This window comes from Ischnura elegans, chromosome 1 (assembly GCF_921293095.1).
Source record: "Ischnura elegans chromosome 1, ioIscEleg1.1, whole genome shotgun sequence".
Lineage (NCBI taxonomy): Eukaryota > Metazoa > Arthropoda > Insecta > Odonata > Coenagrionidae > Ischnura > Ischnura elegans.
Window position 1 is genome coordinate 115,684,313 of NC_060246.1, and position 20,582 is coordinate 115,704,894.

The 20,582-nt window shown below is 38.5% G+C and overlaps 1 protein-coding gene and 1 long non-coding RNA gene across 4 annotated transcripts in view; both read left to right on the forward strand.

Annotated features, from left to right (window-relative positions):
* LOC124168653 (hypermethylated in cancer 2 protein-like) overlaps window positions 1-5,453 on the forward strand; it is a 33,704-nt gene extending 28,251 nt beyond the window's left edge. For all 3 annotated transcript variants that reach the window (XM_046546919.1, XM_046546926.1, XM_046546933.1), the window contains one exon: window positions 2,033-5,453. In XM_046546919.1, the coding sequence (XP_046402875.1) occupies window positions 2,033-2,878 (846 nt within the window). In that variant the 3' untranslated portion in view covers window positions 2,879-5,453. The remainder of the gene's footprint in view (window positions 1-2,032) is intronic.
* Window positions 5,454-13,749: 8,296 nt separating this feature from the next.
* Window positions 13,750-20,582, forward strand: part of LOC124168706 — a 167,731-nt gene continuing 160,898 nt past the window's right edge. Inside the window, exon 1 of the long non-coding RNA XR_006866979.1 lies at window positions 13,750-13,994. This is a non-coding gene — a long non-coding RNA (uncharacterized LOC124168706). The remainder of the gene's footprint in view (window positions 13,995-20,582) is intronic.

Below are 20,582 nucleotides of genomic sequence, written 5' to 3' on the forward strand. Positions count from 1 at the left end.
TGCCTCATGCATGCATTGGTAACCTCAGACGATGTATAACTCCTATCTTCTCGTATAGAAACTAGGTCCCTGTGACGTCACGTGGAGTGGCATCGCATGGGCGCCAATCTGGCCCTTTTCAAATGAGGATAAAAATGGACCATTGCCATTCGTCTAAACCGCTATTTCTAAAACGAAATAATTTGTATATTTTGAATACACTAATGGTGGGTTACGAATCGCAATCAATGCTTTTCGTTTTCTTTGATTAAGGTAACTACCCTATTATGTATGTACTTGAAATAAAAAAACACACAGAGTAATATTTCACTTCTAAAAAAGTTTAGTACAGTCCGATCCGGCTCTGCAAATTTTGCCATGACGTCAACGATATGCGGCTAGAACACTTCATCACAATCAGGAGGTAACGTAAAGTTGCAATGCAGTGTTGCATTCTGCAGGATAACCACACTTTTTGATGCCTTGCATACAGTTATCAACTTTTGAACTAGGTCTTGGAACACATCTTGTGTGAATCACATTTGTCAAGGACTTATTGTATTTGTGTATAATTTAATCGCGTATATCATACACATGACTTTGAAGCTATTCAGAAGCATGACTGTAAGTATGGGTGATTGAAGAGATAAAGAATTTTGGCCAGGTGTGTTTATTTGTGATGATTCCTGAAAGAAACACTCTTACAAAGTCCATCATTACAAACCTCCGGTTTTTCGGACCCGTGAACTTCATAATAACAAGAGTTGACTGTATCTTAATGAGAATTTCCGTCTGTATTTGCTTTGCTTACTTGTCTGGAAGGGTACATATTTTACACTTGGGGTTCAATGTCACTCTGTTGAATCATTTTCATTCTTGATGTCTGAAGTCTCAAGAAAACTTAAGTTTAGGATGAAATAGTAATTATTAACATAGGTCACCCATGTAATTTTGTATTTTGTAGTTCAGTATACAAAACTTATTCATTTTACCTGAGTTGATGTGAATTCATGGAGACAGTAAAAATGAAACACAGCAATTCCATACACTTATTCCTCCTCCATAATGGAAAAATGCTTCTGAGTAGCACCATAAACTGTTTCAATGATGTCAATTGTTAATGCATTTATTTTTTATTTCATTCCTGGAGAAAGGTGTTCCTAATCCAGTTTATTTCAAAATTATTGCTTATACTCCTGGGCCATCAAAGAGTTGTGAAAACCTTCATAAACTACTGCCTTATTCACCCCTGATGTGAGATACACCCTGGATCCAAGCTATTGTTTATCTAATGATTGTAACAGTAATCACAAGGATTGCATTGATATGGTGGCTAGACTGTTTCTTCTCCTTTCCCTGTGGCCTTGGGCTCAAATCTGCCATTGTCAGAGAAAACCTGAACCTTTGTTGAGTGTTTTGTGGGGGGCTTTGATAGTACGGCACTCCATCCATGAAGTGGCACAATGCGTTGTGTTCCCTATTGGCGCATTTTCTTAAAAGCAGGCTAATCCTGATGATAAGTTTCCCTTCTTCCTTCTGTAGCCTTTCCTGTGGCACAATTAAACTTGGCTGTCAGTCGCTAACTCCAAATAGGTACCTAAGGATGATCACGACTTTTTTTAAATTCAAGGTGTCTCTGTGTATTAATGTGAATCAAGAGAAAAATCTCTGTTTAATTATTCTAATAGGATGGTATTCCTTTCTCTATGAACGTCAAATCTGGTTTTCCTAGTGGTAGCTTGTGCAGCTTCAATGACAAATCAAAATTCTTTCATCCCTTTTCCTTCCAATCCTATCCCTATCCCAGAGGTGTCCTTTGGCTCATAATCTTGACTGTACCGCCTTTCGTTTTTCCTTCCCTTCCTATTATCTCCATGAGGCACTTGGTGAATTAGCCCAAGACTTTTACCTGACGTCAGAAGTGTATCCCCCTGGGATCCTTGCAGGATCATGTTCCTAATGCATGTTTATGTAAATAATTCATGGATGAAATAAATAATTAGTTACTTCATTTTTGACTTGGGTGTGAGTCATAATATTTAATTTCTCACAGGGAAATTTTCGCTCGAATCAACCTGAGAGCCGTCCATCCACAGTGAATAGTTACGAGGCCTTGGACATGGCTTCAGCGGTTAATCAGGACCAGTTGGATGCGATGGCTATGCATGGTCACCCAAGCCAGCAGCAGACTAATCCCAGCCAGCCTCCGTACCACACAACTCCAGTGACCCAACCGTCATCGCACTACGCACAGGCTACTCTCAGTAGTAATCCACACCAAGCTCACCACAATACACCCCACCACCATGCAACGCAACAGCAGCAGCCGACCCCACAGCAACCTCCTCCCGCACCACATGCAAGTGTTGCCCACGGCGAGCACCGCGTGTCGTCCTCTTTGCGGGCCCCCTCTGCCCCCATTCCACCTCCACAGCCTCCTTCCATCCAACAGCAACACTTCTACCCACCTCACTACAATCCAGCGCAGTATGCAAACACTGCCCTCCCTCACCCAGAGAACCAGAACCTGGCTCACAAGCATCACCCGCAGTCGAGTGCCACTCAGCACCATTCGTCCCCTCGGGTGCACCGATCCCAGCAGCAGCCAGTGCCCCCTCAGGCTATATCCTCGTCCCACCACCACCAACACCATCACCACCCTCCGCCCCCACTCCCCCCTCCTCCTCCTGGCCCACCCGTGATGCTAGACCCCAGGTTTGGGGGTGTGCCGTTTGGAGCAGGCCATCCTGGTGCCCTGGATTCAACATCACACCGGGGCTTTCCCACGGTTTCCATAGGACACCAACACAATGCGGTCCACGGGCACCAACCACAGGGTATGGGACAGCACACACTAGGGGATTATGTGGGCCTGCAGGCTTGTATGTCTTTGTTTTGAGGCAGGGTCACGACTGTATCTGTTTAGCTGATGAGTGTATGTTTCTCCTCTCTTTCTTCTGTGTCTTTCAAGAGCATGTCTTGCATATGAGTCATACTCGGTTCCAAATATCTTTGCGGATGAGGAGAAGTGTCTAAAATAAGTGGGGTGCGTGTAGGGTTAGTTTCTTGGCACATGATTTTCCCTTAAGCTATCAGATGACAACAGAACAAGCATAGTTTAGGGCTGCAAAAGTTCAATCCCTTTAAGACCTCTGTTACGTTAACATCATTAGTATACTTGATGTGTTGTAAACCTTAAAATTTCTTCTCAGTGCCCCTGGCTTTGCCATTTTTCTGCCTAAACACATTGAGTAATTATACCTTTCACCCACACAAAGATGAGTTTCATTGGGGTAGCCGACCCTTTTCCTGGGCCACTGAATGGGGATTAGCCTCAATCCTCTCCAAATGAGGGCCCTAAGGTACAGGTTCAAGGTTTTCCTGAAAAAGTTGACACGTGAAATGCACATTTGGGAATGCCAAATTTGCTCCATTTGCTTAGTCTTAAGTGTTACCCCTCCCCCTGTACCAGAGCCCACTGGCTGCATTGGGGGTTGCACGAATTGCACCTTCCCCACTTGTCTTAGCCCCGACCCCTCATCCTCAATAATACATGTTTTGAACCACATATATGGGGATGATTGTGATAATATTTGTGTGTGTGTGTGTACTTACCTTTTTCTGTGAGTACACATCTTTTTGAATGAGTGATAATGTGCCATGTCAAAATTATTTCAGGTTAGTTGTGATATGTTTATCGAAATGTTTGTTGGATATATTTTATTTCTTCAAAGAAGATATATAAGGTTGATAGATCATTTATTGAAGTTTTTTTATATATTTCTAAATGACTTTATTGGTTTGCAGGAACTGCAATCATTGTAACGATTGTTGATTTTTGACTCAAAGGTGCAAGTGCATTCCATTTTTTAGTATATTTTTGTTGATAGTTGGAGTTTAAGCCCTTGATAATTTAAATTTTATTTTTTAAAGTTATACAGGTTTATTTATGTGTTGTACAGAAGTCATTTATATTGGATGCAATATTAATTTTAATACCTGGTATTATAATGTAGCTCTCCACCGGTATTATAATATGGAAATTTTAAAAATGTTCATCAATGAATATTTCAATGCTATTCAAATCTAGATGTATGTTTATCAAGCAACGGTTTACTTACATTTTCTTGGTAATATCATGAAATTTTTATAATCAGCAAATAAGTAGTGTGCAAATTGTAAAAAAAATATACCAATTCTGGATATCTTCTCCTATAAAAGCACTTGTAAAAAGTTATATGAAAGACATTATTAACTGCTGTTACTGTTCTGCAGTTTAAATTTTGAATTTTTTTGCCACTGAATTGGTGAATGTAAGAGTTGATATTATTTAAACAATGCATTGTTGTTGCGTTTTAGGTTTTTTTGAATTTGAATACTTAATTTTATTCAGTTTTAATAAAAATAATGTTCTCAGTACGACCTGGAGTTAAATCATCTGAAAAATTTACATAAGTATACATTACTAATTGGTGTGTCTTGCCATTTTTAAAGAGAATGTATGAAAATCATTATTTCTCAATCATTGGTGAATTTGTGATTTTTAATCAGGGATATTTTTTGTCTAGAATCGTTGACTGCAGTTTGTCCATCAGATGAAATTTAGGGTCATATAGTAATGGTTGTGAAGTTGACGATTGAATGATTTCTACCATATTCACAGAGAAAAAGCATAATTCACAATTTTCTGTCTCATTGTATTAGTGTATTGGTGATTTTAATGAAACTGAAAGTTCAGTGTTGGGGTTAAAAAATTTGCAATTCAATATTTTTGTAACATTTGACTTTTTAATGACTTGATGTTCATAGTTTTAGTCATCTTTTGAGATACAGTCCATAAATTGTGAATGGAAATCTATTTTAAAGTCATCATATTCACTTATTTGCAAGTAATAAACGGCTACCTATGTATTAGAGCAATAATTAGTGGTAATGTTAAATCATTTTTCTAAATGTAGCTATACCATGTTGCAACTAATTAATTTCATTGGTGCTTCCTCATCATGAAGTAAATTTTTCAGTCTCCAGAAATAATTGCATGTATGAACATGTGTTTGTTAATATTGTTGAGTAAGATTATATTTCATGTTTTGAGATAACAAAGTAGAATAACTTATGTGCCCATTTGTGATATTAGATATCAAATTATTTAAATTTGCAACCTTATCTTAGGGCCTGGTGTTTATATTCCTATAGCTTTGTTTTTCTTGCATTGCAGCTGGAACTTATGTTTTGCTTTTCAAAAATTGTATTGGGAGCAATTTCCATTAACCAAAGTGATAATATTTCAAAAGTTTATTTAGATCTGAGGTGAGTGTTAGTTTTGAAACGATAATATGAAATTTGATATACTCTTGTGATATTCCATATATAAGTTAATAATTAGTTATACAGAAACGTCTTTGTAAAAATGTAAATGTTGTGTAGATAATTTTATATATACATTATGCATTATATGTGGCTTTTATTTTAAACTTACTGTGTCTCATTTATTTGAAAATTGATTATCGATTAACCTTGTAGGCATTAAATTTCATCCTGATGATAAATTGCGGAGCGTATCTCAGCCTGCACTACTTGACATATCTCATGTTGCTGTGAGGAACTACGTAACTGGGGTCGCATTGATGAGATAATAATCTAATGATAGCACATCTGTGATCGGAGGAGGACTAAAAAGTTGAAATAAGTGGAATTTCACAAAAAATACAATTACATATACATTTCTGGTAGGAGAAATGGTCAGCCATATAATGAATTATCTCAACATGTGATGATATAGTAGTGCTTACACATTATCTTGCAAATAATTTACTGGGATTTTGACGTTAAGGGGTAAAAGAAGTGATCTTACCTTATTTCAATTTATGAGAATATAATGCTATATTTTTATTGAATGGCCTATGAGAAATTTTAAGAATCACAGATGGCATTTTAGACCAAGGCTGCAAGCATTGCATCTCATCTATAGTGGCTTATGCGGAATGGAATTGGATTCATGATGGGAGTTAACTTCTGACATCAGCCAACGTGTGTAAGGAATATGATAGCAAAGAATCAAATTTTATAGTAAACGTAATTAAGTACATTGATTGTGTAATTATCACTCTGCATCTTCGTGAAAAGTTGTTTGAAATGAATTATGTAACCTCATCCCCTTCAATGAGGTGGGATATGACCAAAGGGGTATGTAAAGGATGCACTGGCTGTCTAGGGCAGTGGTGAAATACCATGTGCCTGGGAAGAGGGTTAACCCATTCAGTGCGGATGACAGCCGAGGGCTGTCACGGTCTTGGGTCTCAGGTGAATGGGCGTAACGGGACTACGTGCCTCTCTGTCGACTTGCTTCCTTTTCTTTGCTCAGCAGTTGGTTTCTAGTCGTCGTGTAGTGCGCTCCGTTTCCGTCGAAAACTTTTTTCTGCGGGTTTTGGAAAAATTGGTGTTTTTTTTCAAGATTTTCCAAGTGATAATCACCCTGAGTCGTTGTTACACAGTTTTTTTGTGCTATTTGGACCCTGAAATATCGGATTATATTTTAAAAAAATATTATTATATAGTGTTTGTGCTCGCCAAAATTTTTCTGTGACATTTCCGGATATTTTCATTGTGGTTATGTTGCTGTCACCTGATCTTCCGAAGACAACTTTTTTTTCAACAGATTCACCTTTGTATTTCAAGAGGTAAGCGCGAGTATCTTTTATTAGCACTTTTTCCATCGTTAGAAAAAAATATTCACACATTTTATTTTTGTGTTGCAATGATTTTTTGAGGTGTCAAATTTAGTTTTCCTAATGGTTGTAAAATGTTTGACCTCGTAAAGTCATTTTCTTCTGAAATAAAAATTCAAATATCCATAATACTTAGTTGTACATTGTCTAATATTATTAGTTAGTGTATTTACTTCCTCATTGAAGATGAAGAGAAGAGTCTAGCAGGGTATGAGCTGAAGAGAAAATAACCCTGTGATGAACCCAGGTGACGATGAAACACCCAGTCCCTCTGGTCTTTCTGGTAAGTGGCTGCATTTAAATATGCTTGCAAATTAATATAGAGTGAATTATTCGTAGGATAAAAAAATGATTGAAATGTTTTTCTTTGCTTTCTATAGCCTCGCAGAAAAACAACCGAGGAAAACGCTAAGGGAGGATGAAATACGTGCTCTCGCCATGGACTCGTCGGATGACAATTTTTCGAGCGGGTCTTTATTAATTATTGACTCTGATGGTTCTGACATGGGAAAAAGTGACTCGGAAAGTGGCGGTGAACCTTGCACGACCGAGGCGGCAAGGGTTACCGTTACATCTGAGGCTGTTTGGGCCACTGATCCCCCAGTGAATAGGAATACCCTTTCCTTTGTTGGATCCCCTGGTCTAAAGAAAATTCCCAGTGGCTCGACTGCCAAAGACTACTTTTCCCTCATGTTTACCAACGAGTTTTATGACCCAGTCATAAGGGAAACAGAGAGGAATGCAGAGTGCATATTTCTGGGAAATCCATCGCCCTGTGCAAGGATAACTGACTGGCGGCCACTGACCAGAGAGGAGTTTGAGGTTTGGTTGGGCCTGCTCTTCCACATGGGGACAGTCCGCACAAATAGAATATCGGACTATTGGATAAAGTCCATATTTTTCAGCTTTCAGTTATTTCGCCAATCCATGGCAAACGATCGATTTTTTGGGATATTGCAAGCCCTCCATTTTGCAAAAAATGCAGACGAAAATGAACCTGTTCCATCTGATCGCCTATATAAAGTAAGACCACTCATTAATTGTTTCCAGAAAACAATGGCTTCCTGTGTTTCCTCTGGAAGAGAACTATGCATAGACTAATCAATGCTGCTTTGGCGAGGGCGATTGAATTTCCGGCAGTATATGCAGGGGAAAAGGCACAAACATGGCATAGAAATTTACATGCTCTGTGAGCCAGCAGGGTTAGTACATTGTATGATCGTTTATGCGGGCTCTGGGGATAGCGATGTGGGTGGACGTGGACATGGGGACAAAGTGGTGCACAAACTTTTAGAAGACTTCAAAAATAAGGGGCATAGTGTATTTTTGAATAATTATTACAATAATGTTCCATTAGCTAGGGATCTGATGAAATTCAAAACTTACTGCACAGGGACCCTCCGTGCGGCAAGAAAAGAGAACCCGAGAAAGGTTTTTGGGCACAAACTGGCAAAAAACCAGATTCTTGCTCATTGGAGTGAGGAGGGGATTTGGGTCTTCCGCTGGAGGGATAAGGGGGATGTGTCTCTGACATCCTCTGAGTTCGGGTGTAACCTTGTACCCACTGAAATGTCGGGGAGAGGTAAACCCGAAGCAGTGGTGGAATATAATAAGTTTATGGGTGGTGTCGATCACTGCGACCAGTTACTGTCGTACTACACCTGCCAGCACAAGTCCCTCAAGTGGTACAAAAAACTTGCCATTCATTTATTTCAAATAATGTTGGTAAATAGCTACATACTCTACAATAAATTCAGTGGCAGCAAGAAGAGTTTGTATGACTACAGAATGTAGGTAATAGAGTCCCTATTGTCCTCAAAAATAAGTGCCTTGCCCCCATCCCCCAACCAAAAAAGGGTCTCTCCCACTTTCCGGCGATAGCTGGTGCCAGAGCGAAGGGTAAAAAACCACAAAAAAAGATGTAGAGTGTGCTACGCAAAGGCAGTGCGAAAAGCAGTCATTTACATCTGTCGTGACTGTGAAGGTGAGCCTGGACTTATTATCCCACCACTGCTTGCACCCTTGCTTCCAGGAATTTCATGAAAGGGCATAAATTTTTTTAACGATCACTAATTAGGAATATATATTTCGAGATTTTTATTGTACTTCATTTTCACTGTACGTATAATTATAACTTTTTGCAATTGATTTTAAAATTTCAAATGCCAAATTTTTGCTAATAATATTTTTGTAAAAATAAAATACTTCTTACCACAGATTTCTTAGATTTCAAAATTTCTTGAACCAAACCATAAGTTATACCCAAAGCGCCAAAAGGTTACAATAAGATAGCAATTTTTTTCATAACGATGACTTTTACTACGTTTTTAATTCTTTTTGTATTATTGTGTATCAAATATGAAAAAAAATTATTCATAAACGTAAGTAGTATGTGGAGCATTCCTTAGAAAAGCACTCAAATAATTGATTTGTGGATAAAAAACAACAAAATTACTTGGCTTTAAAGCTCTTGAAAAAAATGGACCCAATATCTTTTGATTCAGAATAAATAATGCAGATAAATGTGTCTAACGAATTGAATTTACACAAAAAATTCCATCAAGATATAGAGAAGTGGGTTTGGCAATGCGGGTTGCATACCACAGAAGTCATCATACGATGCGGGTGACATCCATAAATGTCAAAATAAAAAATATTTATTTTTCAGCAAAAAAGTGTACAATGAGAATAAAATTATCATATTAAGCCTAAATAATGCAGAAATAACTGTATTTTACAAAAAAAAACTTTCCGCTACCGGCAAAGTTATCATCTCACGTTGCCGCATTGAAAGGGTTAAGTGGTATTGACTGGTGGGGTCGATGGTGGCATATCTGGGGTAAGAAGAGACGTTGACGCATAGATTCATTCGGCACATCTGTTTTAATTTTGACCCAAGAACAACAAAGCATTAAATAGAACAATCATTTGAAACAAGATGATTTTCTCTGTGGTTGAGGAGATAGGGAAGTTACCCAAAATTATTAACTTAATCTAAATTATCTGAGAACTGAAAACAAAGAACTTCCTTTTAAATTTATGTGTTCACCTTTCCTCTTGGTGGACACAAGTGGACATTCACTACGACATGAAAATTTTAATTCAAACAAAATGGAAAATAATACAATATGCCTGACTAGTACACACTTTTTACATACATATCCTCATACATACTGAAATTTTATTGACTAGCAGTGCCCACCTGTGTGCTATACACCCAGGTTGACCTTCATGGGCTAAAGGTTGTTCACCTTGTTGCTTGCCATGGCCCAATAATGAGAATCATGTCAAGGATCATCATCACAAGGATCATGGGCCAATCGCAAGAAATGGTCGCAGGGGTTTTGTGGGACATATAATTAATTGTGGCATGCCAGTGACTGGCATTCCTTTGCTAGAGTTTTGCAAAGGAGAACCACTGCATTGAAGAGGCAGAAATTAATTGTATACATATATGTATACTTGCACGTATACGTCTCCCCTTTTGTGAGCAGGACGTTTCTGCAAGTTTTTTTGCCCGTGCCTTTACGCAATGTTGAGTTACAGTCTTGGAGCCAAGTCTGAAATGTGCGAGATTATGCGTCGAATTCAAACTTCATGTTGTTTTTTCAAAATCAGGCATCGTGTCATGCGAGCAAAAATTCATTACCTCACAATGTGCACCAGCGGGTGAGAATTTTTTGTTTGCATTCATTGCCACCGGACCACTTGGACTCCAGCCACGAATATTGCCTTCCTGCTGCTGTGATGTGGTGAATTCTCTGTCGCCCAAGCTTCACTCTATCTTCAGTTGGTGAATTGCATTTTATTTTTGTATTCATTGCGAGCGGACCTTTTCAAATCCAATTCACTGATTCACTTCCGGCCGCTCTTGATGTGCCCCATCACTGATGCAAGGCAGGAGGCCTCAAAGTTTACCATCAAAGCTGGCAGACTGACATGCTACAAACTTAATTAATATGTATGGAAGGGACTGTAACGTAAGACGATTAATTTTCATAACCTTTTTTATTTACTTCAATTCTCTCCACAATACTCCACAAAACCCTCCTTTTTCACATCTCTCTCAACAATCCCCTCTCCCCAAAACAAACCCTTCACAACCAAAATAACAACTTCAAAAAATCAGACGTTACAGTCTTTCCTCCCCCTTTTAAGAAATTTGTCCATAAATGTTTTAATGCTTCAATCACTGGACAAAATTTTATTGCAATGCCGTTGGAGTACCCCTTGCCAGATGGTGCCACACCCGAACACTTACCGACTTCCAATCTATTTGATGTCGCCCATCGCCCTGCTTAGCGCATCCGCGTTCTTATGAGCTGACCCCGGCCGATGCACGATCTCAAAATCGTATTGTTGAAGCATCAATGACCATCTCAACAGCCTTGGATTACTACCTGACGTTCTATCTAGCCATCGTAAAGGATTGTGATCTGACACTACCTTAAAAGGTCTGTGGCCATCTAGATAAACGTGGAGTTTTTTTACCCCCCAAACTATTGCCGCACATTCTTTTTCGATGGTGCTAAACTTACGTTCGATTTCTTTGAACTTCTTACTCAAGTATACAATTGGGTGTTCATGTCCTTGATTATCTGCTTGACTAAGAACTACGCCAATTCCCAAATCCGAAGCATCCGTTTGCAACACAAACTCTTTGGAAAAATCTGGTGCACTAATCACCGGTTCCGCCACCAGCATCTTCTTCAACTTATTGAATGCATGATTGCATTCCTCAGTCCATTCTATCTTGCCTTTCTTGGATTTTCCTTTAAATGCATCTGTTAAAGGTGCTGCTATACGAGAAAAATCAGGAACGTATCTTCGATAATATCCTGCCAATCCCAAGAAACTTCTTACCTCTGTTTTGGACTTCGGTGTCGGGTACTGTCTCACAGCCTGAATCTTCGTGCGTACCGGAGACAGTTTACCTTGTCCTACCATGTGACCAAGATACTTCACTGAATGCTGAGCGAGTCTACATTTTCCTGGTTTTATTGTTAAATTTGCAGCTTTGATTCTAGTCATTACTGCTTCAAGATGTTTTAAATGTTCATCCCAAGTTTCTGAAAATACAGCTACATCATCAATATATGGCACAGCAAATTTCTCTACGACTCTAGCTTCCCTCCCCACGTCAGCTCCTACTTCATATGCGATTTTGCACAAAACATCTTTAGGGACTCTAGCCAAATACGACATTGTGTAAGTTTTTCCGCAAATCTATCACCTAAACAACTCACTAAAATGAGGAAGTCAGAAACAGCACCCAGTATGCTCACACCATCCGGCAAAAAGGGTACTCACCTTTCCCGAAGCAAACACGCCACACCAGCGAATTAAACTTCCACTTCTTCCGAAAAACACCAAGTCATCTTTGCTTGCAGCTCCAACTTCTCAATGTGCGTCCTTCCTTGAAGCAAATACCATCTCCAGTCCGCTTCCTCGAACCAGCAACCGTTCCAACGCTCAACCCGGCCGCTGCGTCTTCTCAATTTCACTCAGGCTAATTTTTCCAAACCTGTGTCAAACATCCCATCCTCGTCGCCAGAAAAACGTGGGCTCACACTTACGTCTGTAACGTAAGACGATTAATTTTCATAACCTTTTTTATTTACTTCAATTCTCTCCACAATACTCCACAAAACCCTCCTTTTTCACATCTCTCTCAACAATCCCCTCTCCCCAAAACAAACCCTTCACAACCAAAATAACAACTTCAAAAAATCAGACGTTACAGGACGTAAAGGGGGAATTTCAATTTTGTATCTTTTATCAAAAGCAGATAATACAGAATTTAAATCCTCTTCTGGATGGGGGTGTATGGTGGGGTCTTGCAAACAGTGGCAGATCCAGAAAGGAATTATACCCTCTTGGGGTTTCCAATTTACAATAAATGTTTGTTTAAAAAAAATAATTATTTGGAAAATTAGTACAGAGATAACCTTAACCCTACTGGCACAATTTGTTTTCAGAGTATGCTGAAGGCATTTTCAACATGTGTGTGTTGTGTTTAACGTCTTTTGAGCATGTGCTGAGCATATGTAAATGTTCGGGAAGGCATATATTCAACATATTTTGAAAACATGTCCACTTTGTTTTCATATTATGCTCAACATATGTTCAGCATGTTCTCAAAACATGCTCGACATATGTTAATATTCTTGTGCTAATAGGGTTATAATTAAAGGGCTGTCACAAGCCTTGGAATTCTCAAAATTTTCGTAACCTCCCGGATCCCAATTACTGCTGGGAGGCCAATGAGGATAAAATATAGAAAATATATAATAAAAAACTTTTCGATGACTAAAAAAGTCATGACATTATTTACTATAATATCATCTTGTTTTCAATAAATCGATTTTACTGTATTGCAATTTTTAGTATATACTGTCAAGAAAATATTTTCAAGTGTTCCATAGTTTTCGAGATGGCCTGATAATTTTTATGATGCGAATTGTAAAGTCTTTAGTAAGTGAAGATATTGGACTTATAGGCTGATAGATGGTTGGTTGCAAATACGCTTTATGGGACGTAAGCCACAGAAACATGAAAAATAATATGATAGTACATGAGAAATTGATGTAGAAAACAAATGAGAATAGAATCATTATTAATTTAAATACTTTCTTTGGAGTTACCTTTAGGAACTACGGAGTTAACCTATTCGGTCTAAAACTATAATATTCGTGTGTACGGTAATGGAGACCTGCCCGCGCGTTTTTCTTTATTTTCTTTTCCACTTCTAATTTTCAACCCCCCAGTTATTTGATGATCGTATTTTAAACAAATTTTTCCTCGTACTTCAATGTAAATACTGCATTAACCACATATAGAATTTAAACGCTCGTATTGTTTAAATCAAGGGATCATTCATGGTTCAAATCTTCCGATTCATCAAATATGGTTATAGGAATAATTTTGAGCTAAAGATGGCAGCAGTCACGATGCAAAAAGCTATTTAGGTACTAAACCTCGCTGTTAGATGGCAGCATGCATTCAGCGCCTAATTCGTCTGTCATATGTCTGTTGGAAATGATCTCAGACATCTCCCACATTCAGAATTGTACCTTCGTGAGGAATAGTCTACCGCAGCTGTGTTAAAATGTTACTGTGAATGTTAGTCTATTTTAAGTGATAGCATTGCGTGTGAATAGTGTGAATTATGCTCTACTCGAACATGAAAGGAAATACTGTTGCCAGTTCGGTCCTTTTTGCATCGTGAGTAACCTTCTTGGACACAGTCAGCAGTCCTGGGTTCATCCTAGGCAAATACTTTTAGAGGTGAGTGTTTGTTTTCACGGAGAATATTTTTGCGCGCGCTTGATGCTCGTGAGATGAACTACGAGATCAAAAATCCATGTCCGATTCATAGTATATTCCCAAGCTTTGAAGTTGCTTTCGGAGTTCAAATTTACTTTCCTATCCAAGTAGTGTCTCTTTTGAGTAATGCTATAACAGCTTGTTCCATTGTCAATGTAAATTTTTATCGGGCTGAAATCGGTGATTTTTGGGTGCGGTGGGCCTCGCGCCTTTTTTAAAATTTTTTTTTAAATATGCTTGACTGTAGAGGATCACTATCACTTAGCGTAATCGAGCGGATTTTAAAACGTTTCGGTTGTTTCTTGAACTTGTTCAATGAAAAACATAAAATGATTTTTTGATTCTAACGCTTCTTCTGCGATTATGTCGGGTTTTTCTTTCCTTCCTGGTCTCGGCGTGTGGCTGTGAAGGAGGAAGTCGTTGCGGAACGTGCGCTGAATGGGATTATTGCCAATTTCTTCTGGTAACCGGGAAGCGAAGGGATGGCGGGAGGGGTCGTTGGTGAAAGATAAGGCGAGATATTTTTCAGGCTGGACGAAATCGCGGCGTTTTGAAAGTCGCCTACTTCTCAACCACCCGTGTTCTAGTGTCCCTTACGTACACGCTCTACAAATTTTACGAAAATATTGGCATGTGTTACTGTTTTAAACTACTTGCCTTCGGAATCTAGTCTCGATTATAATTGAACTAAGAACTCACCCCCAGTGGAAAGGTATTTCGGTCAGTAGAAATATCGCATGGGAAACGGTTGCATGCTTTTTCCTGCAGTGATTTGATAACTTTTTTGGCCCCTTAAATTATTGGTGACTGCTGCTGGCGGATTCGCCGTCTTTCAGCTTCTCAATGGCACAAATTTTCAACTATTTTATGATAACTCCCAATGAGGGCAAAGGAAAGTATTCAAGCTGATGTCCCGACCACTGTAGTTAGTATTTTTTGCATTTATACCCCAAAAATTCCCTGCCTCACTAACTGAGATTCGCTTTTCGTTTGCATATCTTTGCGATTTATTTCGATCTCTATTCCGCACATAATTTACAATGATGGACCGGTCGTAGGACGCGGCGACAAAGGGCCCGCCGAGAGGCAGAACAAGTGTAACCATAGCAAAGCTTAGCTAAATTAGTTGCATATTGTATGGGCGTACCCAGCGAGGGGCAGGAGGGAGCAGCTGCCCCCCCCCCCAGAAGCAAAAATCGCAAATGTCTTTAAGGAAAATAATCTTTTTTCAAGCAAATTATTTTAAAAACTAATAAAGAACTATTACGTCATCATTAAAATGTTGATTTCATTCACCTTTTCCATGCTTAAATCTTACCGATAACTAGAACAACTATGAACTCGATTGTTTCTGGCTTTACCTTGTGAAAATCCATTCTGAACAATAAAAAGTTATGGTACCTTTTCACACGATTTATTCAATACGACCGGTTTCAAACAACAACAAAATAACTGTTAATATAACGATTTCTGTACCTGATGATGTCGCCTCTGCGACGAAACCGGTCGTATTGAATAAATCGTGTGAAAAGGTACCATAACTTTTTATTGTTCAGAACAACTATGGCTTGTCACCCCCTAGTTTTGATCCTGGGTACGCCCTTGGCATATTGCATTCATGGAGTTGCTGATTTTACTTACTTCTTGGTGTTTTCCATAGTGACAGCACCAAAATCAAATGGGACGCAATATGCATTTTAGTGGAGGATGACGTATATGATGACAGTATTTAAAACTAGGCTATAATTGATAAATTGAACGATGTTTAGTCTTTTTTCAACGCCTTATTCACTATGCGCTTTAGTGGCACCTCGTAATACTTTGGGTCAAGTATATTTTTTCACTTCCAAAGCCTGGGTCATTTTTTATTGGCGCAGGTATGCAGGTCATGTGACTTGGAAGGCTTAGTATGAGTTCTATAATTTTCAAAGCGATTTGTCACGAATTTTAGGCAGTTAATCCGGAAGAATGCCATTTGGAAAAAGATACTCACTTATTCAATCCGGTGATTTGGAAATTCTGCCGGGCGCCTTGAAGTGGATCGCAGGGTAATTGCATATGTTACGCCTTGGCATTCTGAGCCTTTCAGAAATCATGTGAAGAAATTAAGTCTCAGATCTCATCGTCTTTGTGATCAAGTATTGAGGAATTGTGGGTTTCTTCGTGGGATAGGAGTGCATGCACACACAAAACAGTTCTGCGAGACCTATTACTTAGTTCTCTTATTGCAGAAAAATTATCATTTGCTGAAACCTAAGGGTATCATATTCAAAAGGCCTCTAAATTATTTCCTTTTGCTAATATCCTTTCCAATTTTTCATCGTCATCAACCTCATGTTTTCTTGGTAGTTAAAAAACAATTCTATTGTGTATGGAATTAGCTCAATTCTTTAATAAGGGTCGATTCGTGCTCGATGTGAACCCTTGGGTGTCAATGTGCTCCATTCTTCATGGTTTTCCCCAATTTTGAGTTTTATCAGCGCAGCTCATGGACCTTTTTAAACTCTTGTACACTCAAAGTCGCTGCCTCTGGGAAGATGTTTTTGTTTTTCTTTTTCAGGTTGGCAGGAGGAGTCAAATGCACCCTTGTGGTGCCTTTATCCGCACTTGTCCCTTTATACTTCATTTATTAATCCCATTTTTACCGGGTGGTAGTGTTCAAGTCTGGTGAATGGGATCCCTCTATGGTCTTATTCTTGCGATATGCGTAGCTCATTATCAGTGTTTAAGCTCTCGTTGAATACGTATTTCATACGAGGAAAACCACGACTACATAATTTTTGGTGAAATTTGCGATCATCAACTTATATCTTTTTATAGATAAGGAGTTCACGAACCCTTGAAATGTCAACAATTTGAGGTTATTTTGAGGTCGAGGCTCATTATTAGCGCATGGATCTTATATTTTATTCCAACTGACATTTTATGGCAAAGATTACCAGAAATCCTTAGAGCAAGTCGAACAGTTTTAACTACTTAATATTTTTTTCATTACATTTATAAATGTAATGTATTTGTCTGTACTAGAATGTGTATATTATTAAACTTAGAAGCCTTTTATCCATGAATTATTTTCCGGGGGCCGGCGAGTGAAAGAAGTTCACTCATCTCACCTTGAAGAAACCCTTGAATTAAGTGTCACATCAGTGTAGCGCGATTTTGAGGCGCAAAAGTTGCGACTGGTTGGCGTGGATAACATCTTTATGTCGAACGACATGTGTGACACTTATCTGCGGTGGTAGTTTGTGGAGGTTAACTTGAGTATCGTCGAAAGCTGGAGTGGAAATATTATGAAAGTTGATTAGACGTTCTGAAAAATTGTATCGAGCGGGGCAGGGTGATGATGTATCATGAAACAGCACCATCCTCGCTGCGAAGCGACGCAGACGCCTGTTTTATAGCTTGTTTCATTTCGCCAACTTCGATCTCATTTTTTTCCATTTTATTGTGAGAGTAATGGAATACGTGTTCATTTGTTGATGCATTTATTTTGAAAATTCTCTGGATATTTTTTTTCGTCGTTGCATTTTGGTGGTTTTACTGTTTAGCCCGTCAACCACTACAGTTCTAATTTTTGGCCTAACTGCTTCAGGGATTTTCAGATTCTATTGTTACTCACAATATTGTCAGCTCCCCGGTTATTATCTTTCAAACGCAAATTTACGCTCTTAAATTATTTTTGCTGTTCCATATAATCAGTTTATAATATAATAGAAGTTCAGGTGTTTGACTAATTTGGAAATGGACTGAGAAATAGTGAATTCAGAGTTAATCTTTTTTGGATGTCCGTTTTCCACCAATTATGCCATCACTCCGCTTTTGCTCGGTCATCACTCTCTCAGTTCACAAATTTCGTTTATCGTACCCATCATTAAATTTACCGATTTCGGTGACGAAAAGATATTTTAGTCATCAATATATTCCCTTATATTTTGAGTTTTATTCTATGCTAATATCCTTTCGAAAAACAAACTCTTTCCATGAAATCCTAATTATTCCAAAGAAGATTTCACTGCCTTGAGAAATTTGCGATCATGAATATTTTGCATGTGATTGCAACAGTAAACCTCCATAAAGAGGACGAAACTTTGGGGGTAAAGATCTTGTAAGCCCCTGATTTGACTATTTTTGTTAACGGAGAAGTGATAATTTTTATGAAAATGGAAAGCGTTAAGTCTGGAAGTTCAGTATTAATGCATTCTTTATTTTACGATGGGTAGGCGTATCGCATAATTTTGCCATACGTATCGTCGATGGATGTGAAATTATTTCTAGGCCTTGTTGCGCGCTGAATTTTCATGAAGAGATGATCAGTAAGGTGTCTAAATAAGTTCATAAGGTTTTTAGATTAGTTATGTGGGATTCCATTTCTTCTGAGAAATGATAGAAAATGTGATACGTTGATGAAATTGGGCTACATTCAAAATTCGTATGTAGCTTTAATTATATATAGAGAGGAAATGCTCAGTGAGAACACTCCTTGATAAATTTATGAAAATTATTTAAAGTTTAAGGGAACATAACTTTGAAACAGGTTTTTCGATTACTTTCAGCCATTGTCTAGGGGTGTTAACCCCCTGAGGTCTGGGCCAAGAGCGGAGCATCATTAGCTTAGCCCTCGGTGGTTTAACACCTGTTCTTCTTTGTGTTGATTATTGTATAAGAAAAATCTAAAATTCTCATAGTTTTAATCGTAATTTGGATTTCCTGTCTTCTGAATTATTTATTCCCTCGGTAGGTAAGTACTATATTCCCGTTTGGGTTCGATTTCCGCATTGCTCGTGGATATGTCGGAAGGATTGTCCTCACTATACCTACATCCGAATTTTGAATACAATCTAATCTCATGAATATTTTTCTTTTATTGCAGAGAGACTTTGAAGGGTAATTGATGAGCCATTTTCCTTAGATAATCTGAGCGCTCCCTATATATTTTTACATTTTCTAGATTGTCATTGTTGTAGCTAATTAACTTTTTCTTGCGTATCACTTTTTTATTTGTATAGTAAATTCGCATCCGGGAGCTGAAATAAGTCGCGCCCTTACAGGCTTCATTTATTGAGCGTCTCATTATTGCGCAAGAACTACAGGCGTCATTTCATCATTTAGCCATCTTATTGATATCCTGTTCACTGTTCTTTTGCCTGTCAATCTCGATATCTCCTGCTAAACCTTCACACGTTTCGGTTTCCTTACGCTTGTTCTCTCTTGTTTTACTCCGTATTACTTTGATCGGTGAGCAATGGCGAGTGTTTTCTCTATCAGCCCTCCCAAGTACCATTGAAATTGCTCACTTTCTCTATCAAACGGCCAGCGTTACGTAAGCTTTCTCTACTTAATCCCCATTACACCCGTGGCAAATCCTAATCTCCGTCGTGCTCTTAAGTTAGCTGCTGTTAATCAGCTTTCTACTTCTAACCCACGAAGAGGAACAGTGCTCATATTCTTCAGAAACGTGTCTCCCAGTCGTTGCATCTTCGCGTACTCGGGGAAAATAAATGACCTACATAGCCCTCGAATGCGTGTTTGGAACTCATGAGACTTCACTGCTCTATAAATTCAGGCCTGGGTGTATTAATTTAAAAACCTGTCAGAATCCGTTAATTATTCAAATAAACTGTTATTTAATTAAAGTAAAGAGTCACAATTATAACTTCCACATTTATTACAGTATTTAAAAAAAGTAGGATTGGTTGATATCGATAATTATGGAGTTTTATTTTTAAGGTGTTTGAGGGTTCTATATCCCCGTCATCCTCCCACATTTACGCCACTGAAGCGCTTGTTGAATGACGCTCCAAAGCGGAACTGTACTGACATATCACATTTCGTAATTGAATTAATTTGTCTTCTTTCAAGAGGCGTATTGATTCGTTTTATCTATTGTTTTTGTGTTTGTTTGAGATTATCGAAGAAGTACTATTCATTAACTATTGATTTTAAGTTTAGATTAATTTGGATTGGGAAATTGAAATCCAGCTCTGGCCTTATCTGGCATTCCCGTCATTGTAAGGTGCTACATATTTCCATTACCTTCATCCTCTTTCATTTTGCCGCAAAATCTATCAATTTCCAGCTATCTGCCCGTTAACGATTGATCTGATCTTGTCAGTCATTGAAGTTTTGCTATGGCATAAGAACTTCATGTATGTCTGTAAGAAAAGAATATGTGTTGGCGTAGGTGTGCGCTAATTGTTCGTTATGCGAAATTGTCCGTTGAATTGGCTTTGAGGAAGACTAAACGGTACAACGAAAGGGTAATTTTCTGCGAAAAAAATCCCAAAGAATGACGTAGGGAACTGGGATCAGTCCATTCCTTCCAAACATCATCTTTTGGAAGAACAGGAAGGCATTACTGTGAGTTAAGTATGAGAAGAGGCTGCAGTGAAAGTTGCTGATGCTCGGTTTAACATTTTTTCGAGATAATCCCATTGACCTGTTAAAAACTTCGATTGAAATACACGCGTTCTTAATCTGCGGTCCAGTATTTTTTCCCCCATTAGCCGTCCTCGTATGTCGCGGTTGCTAAGGGATAGGTCAATCACTAGT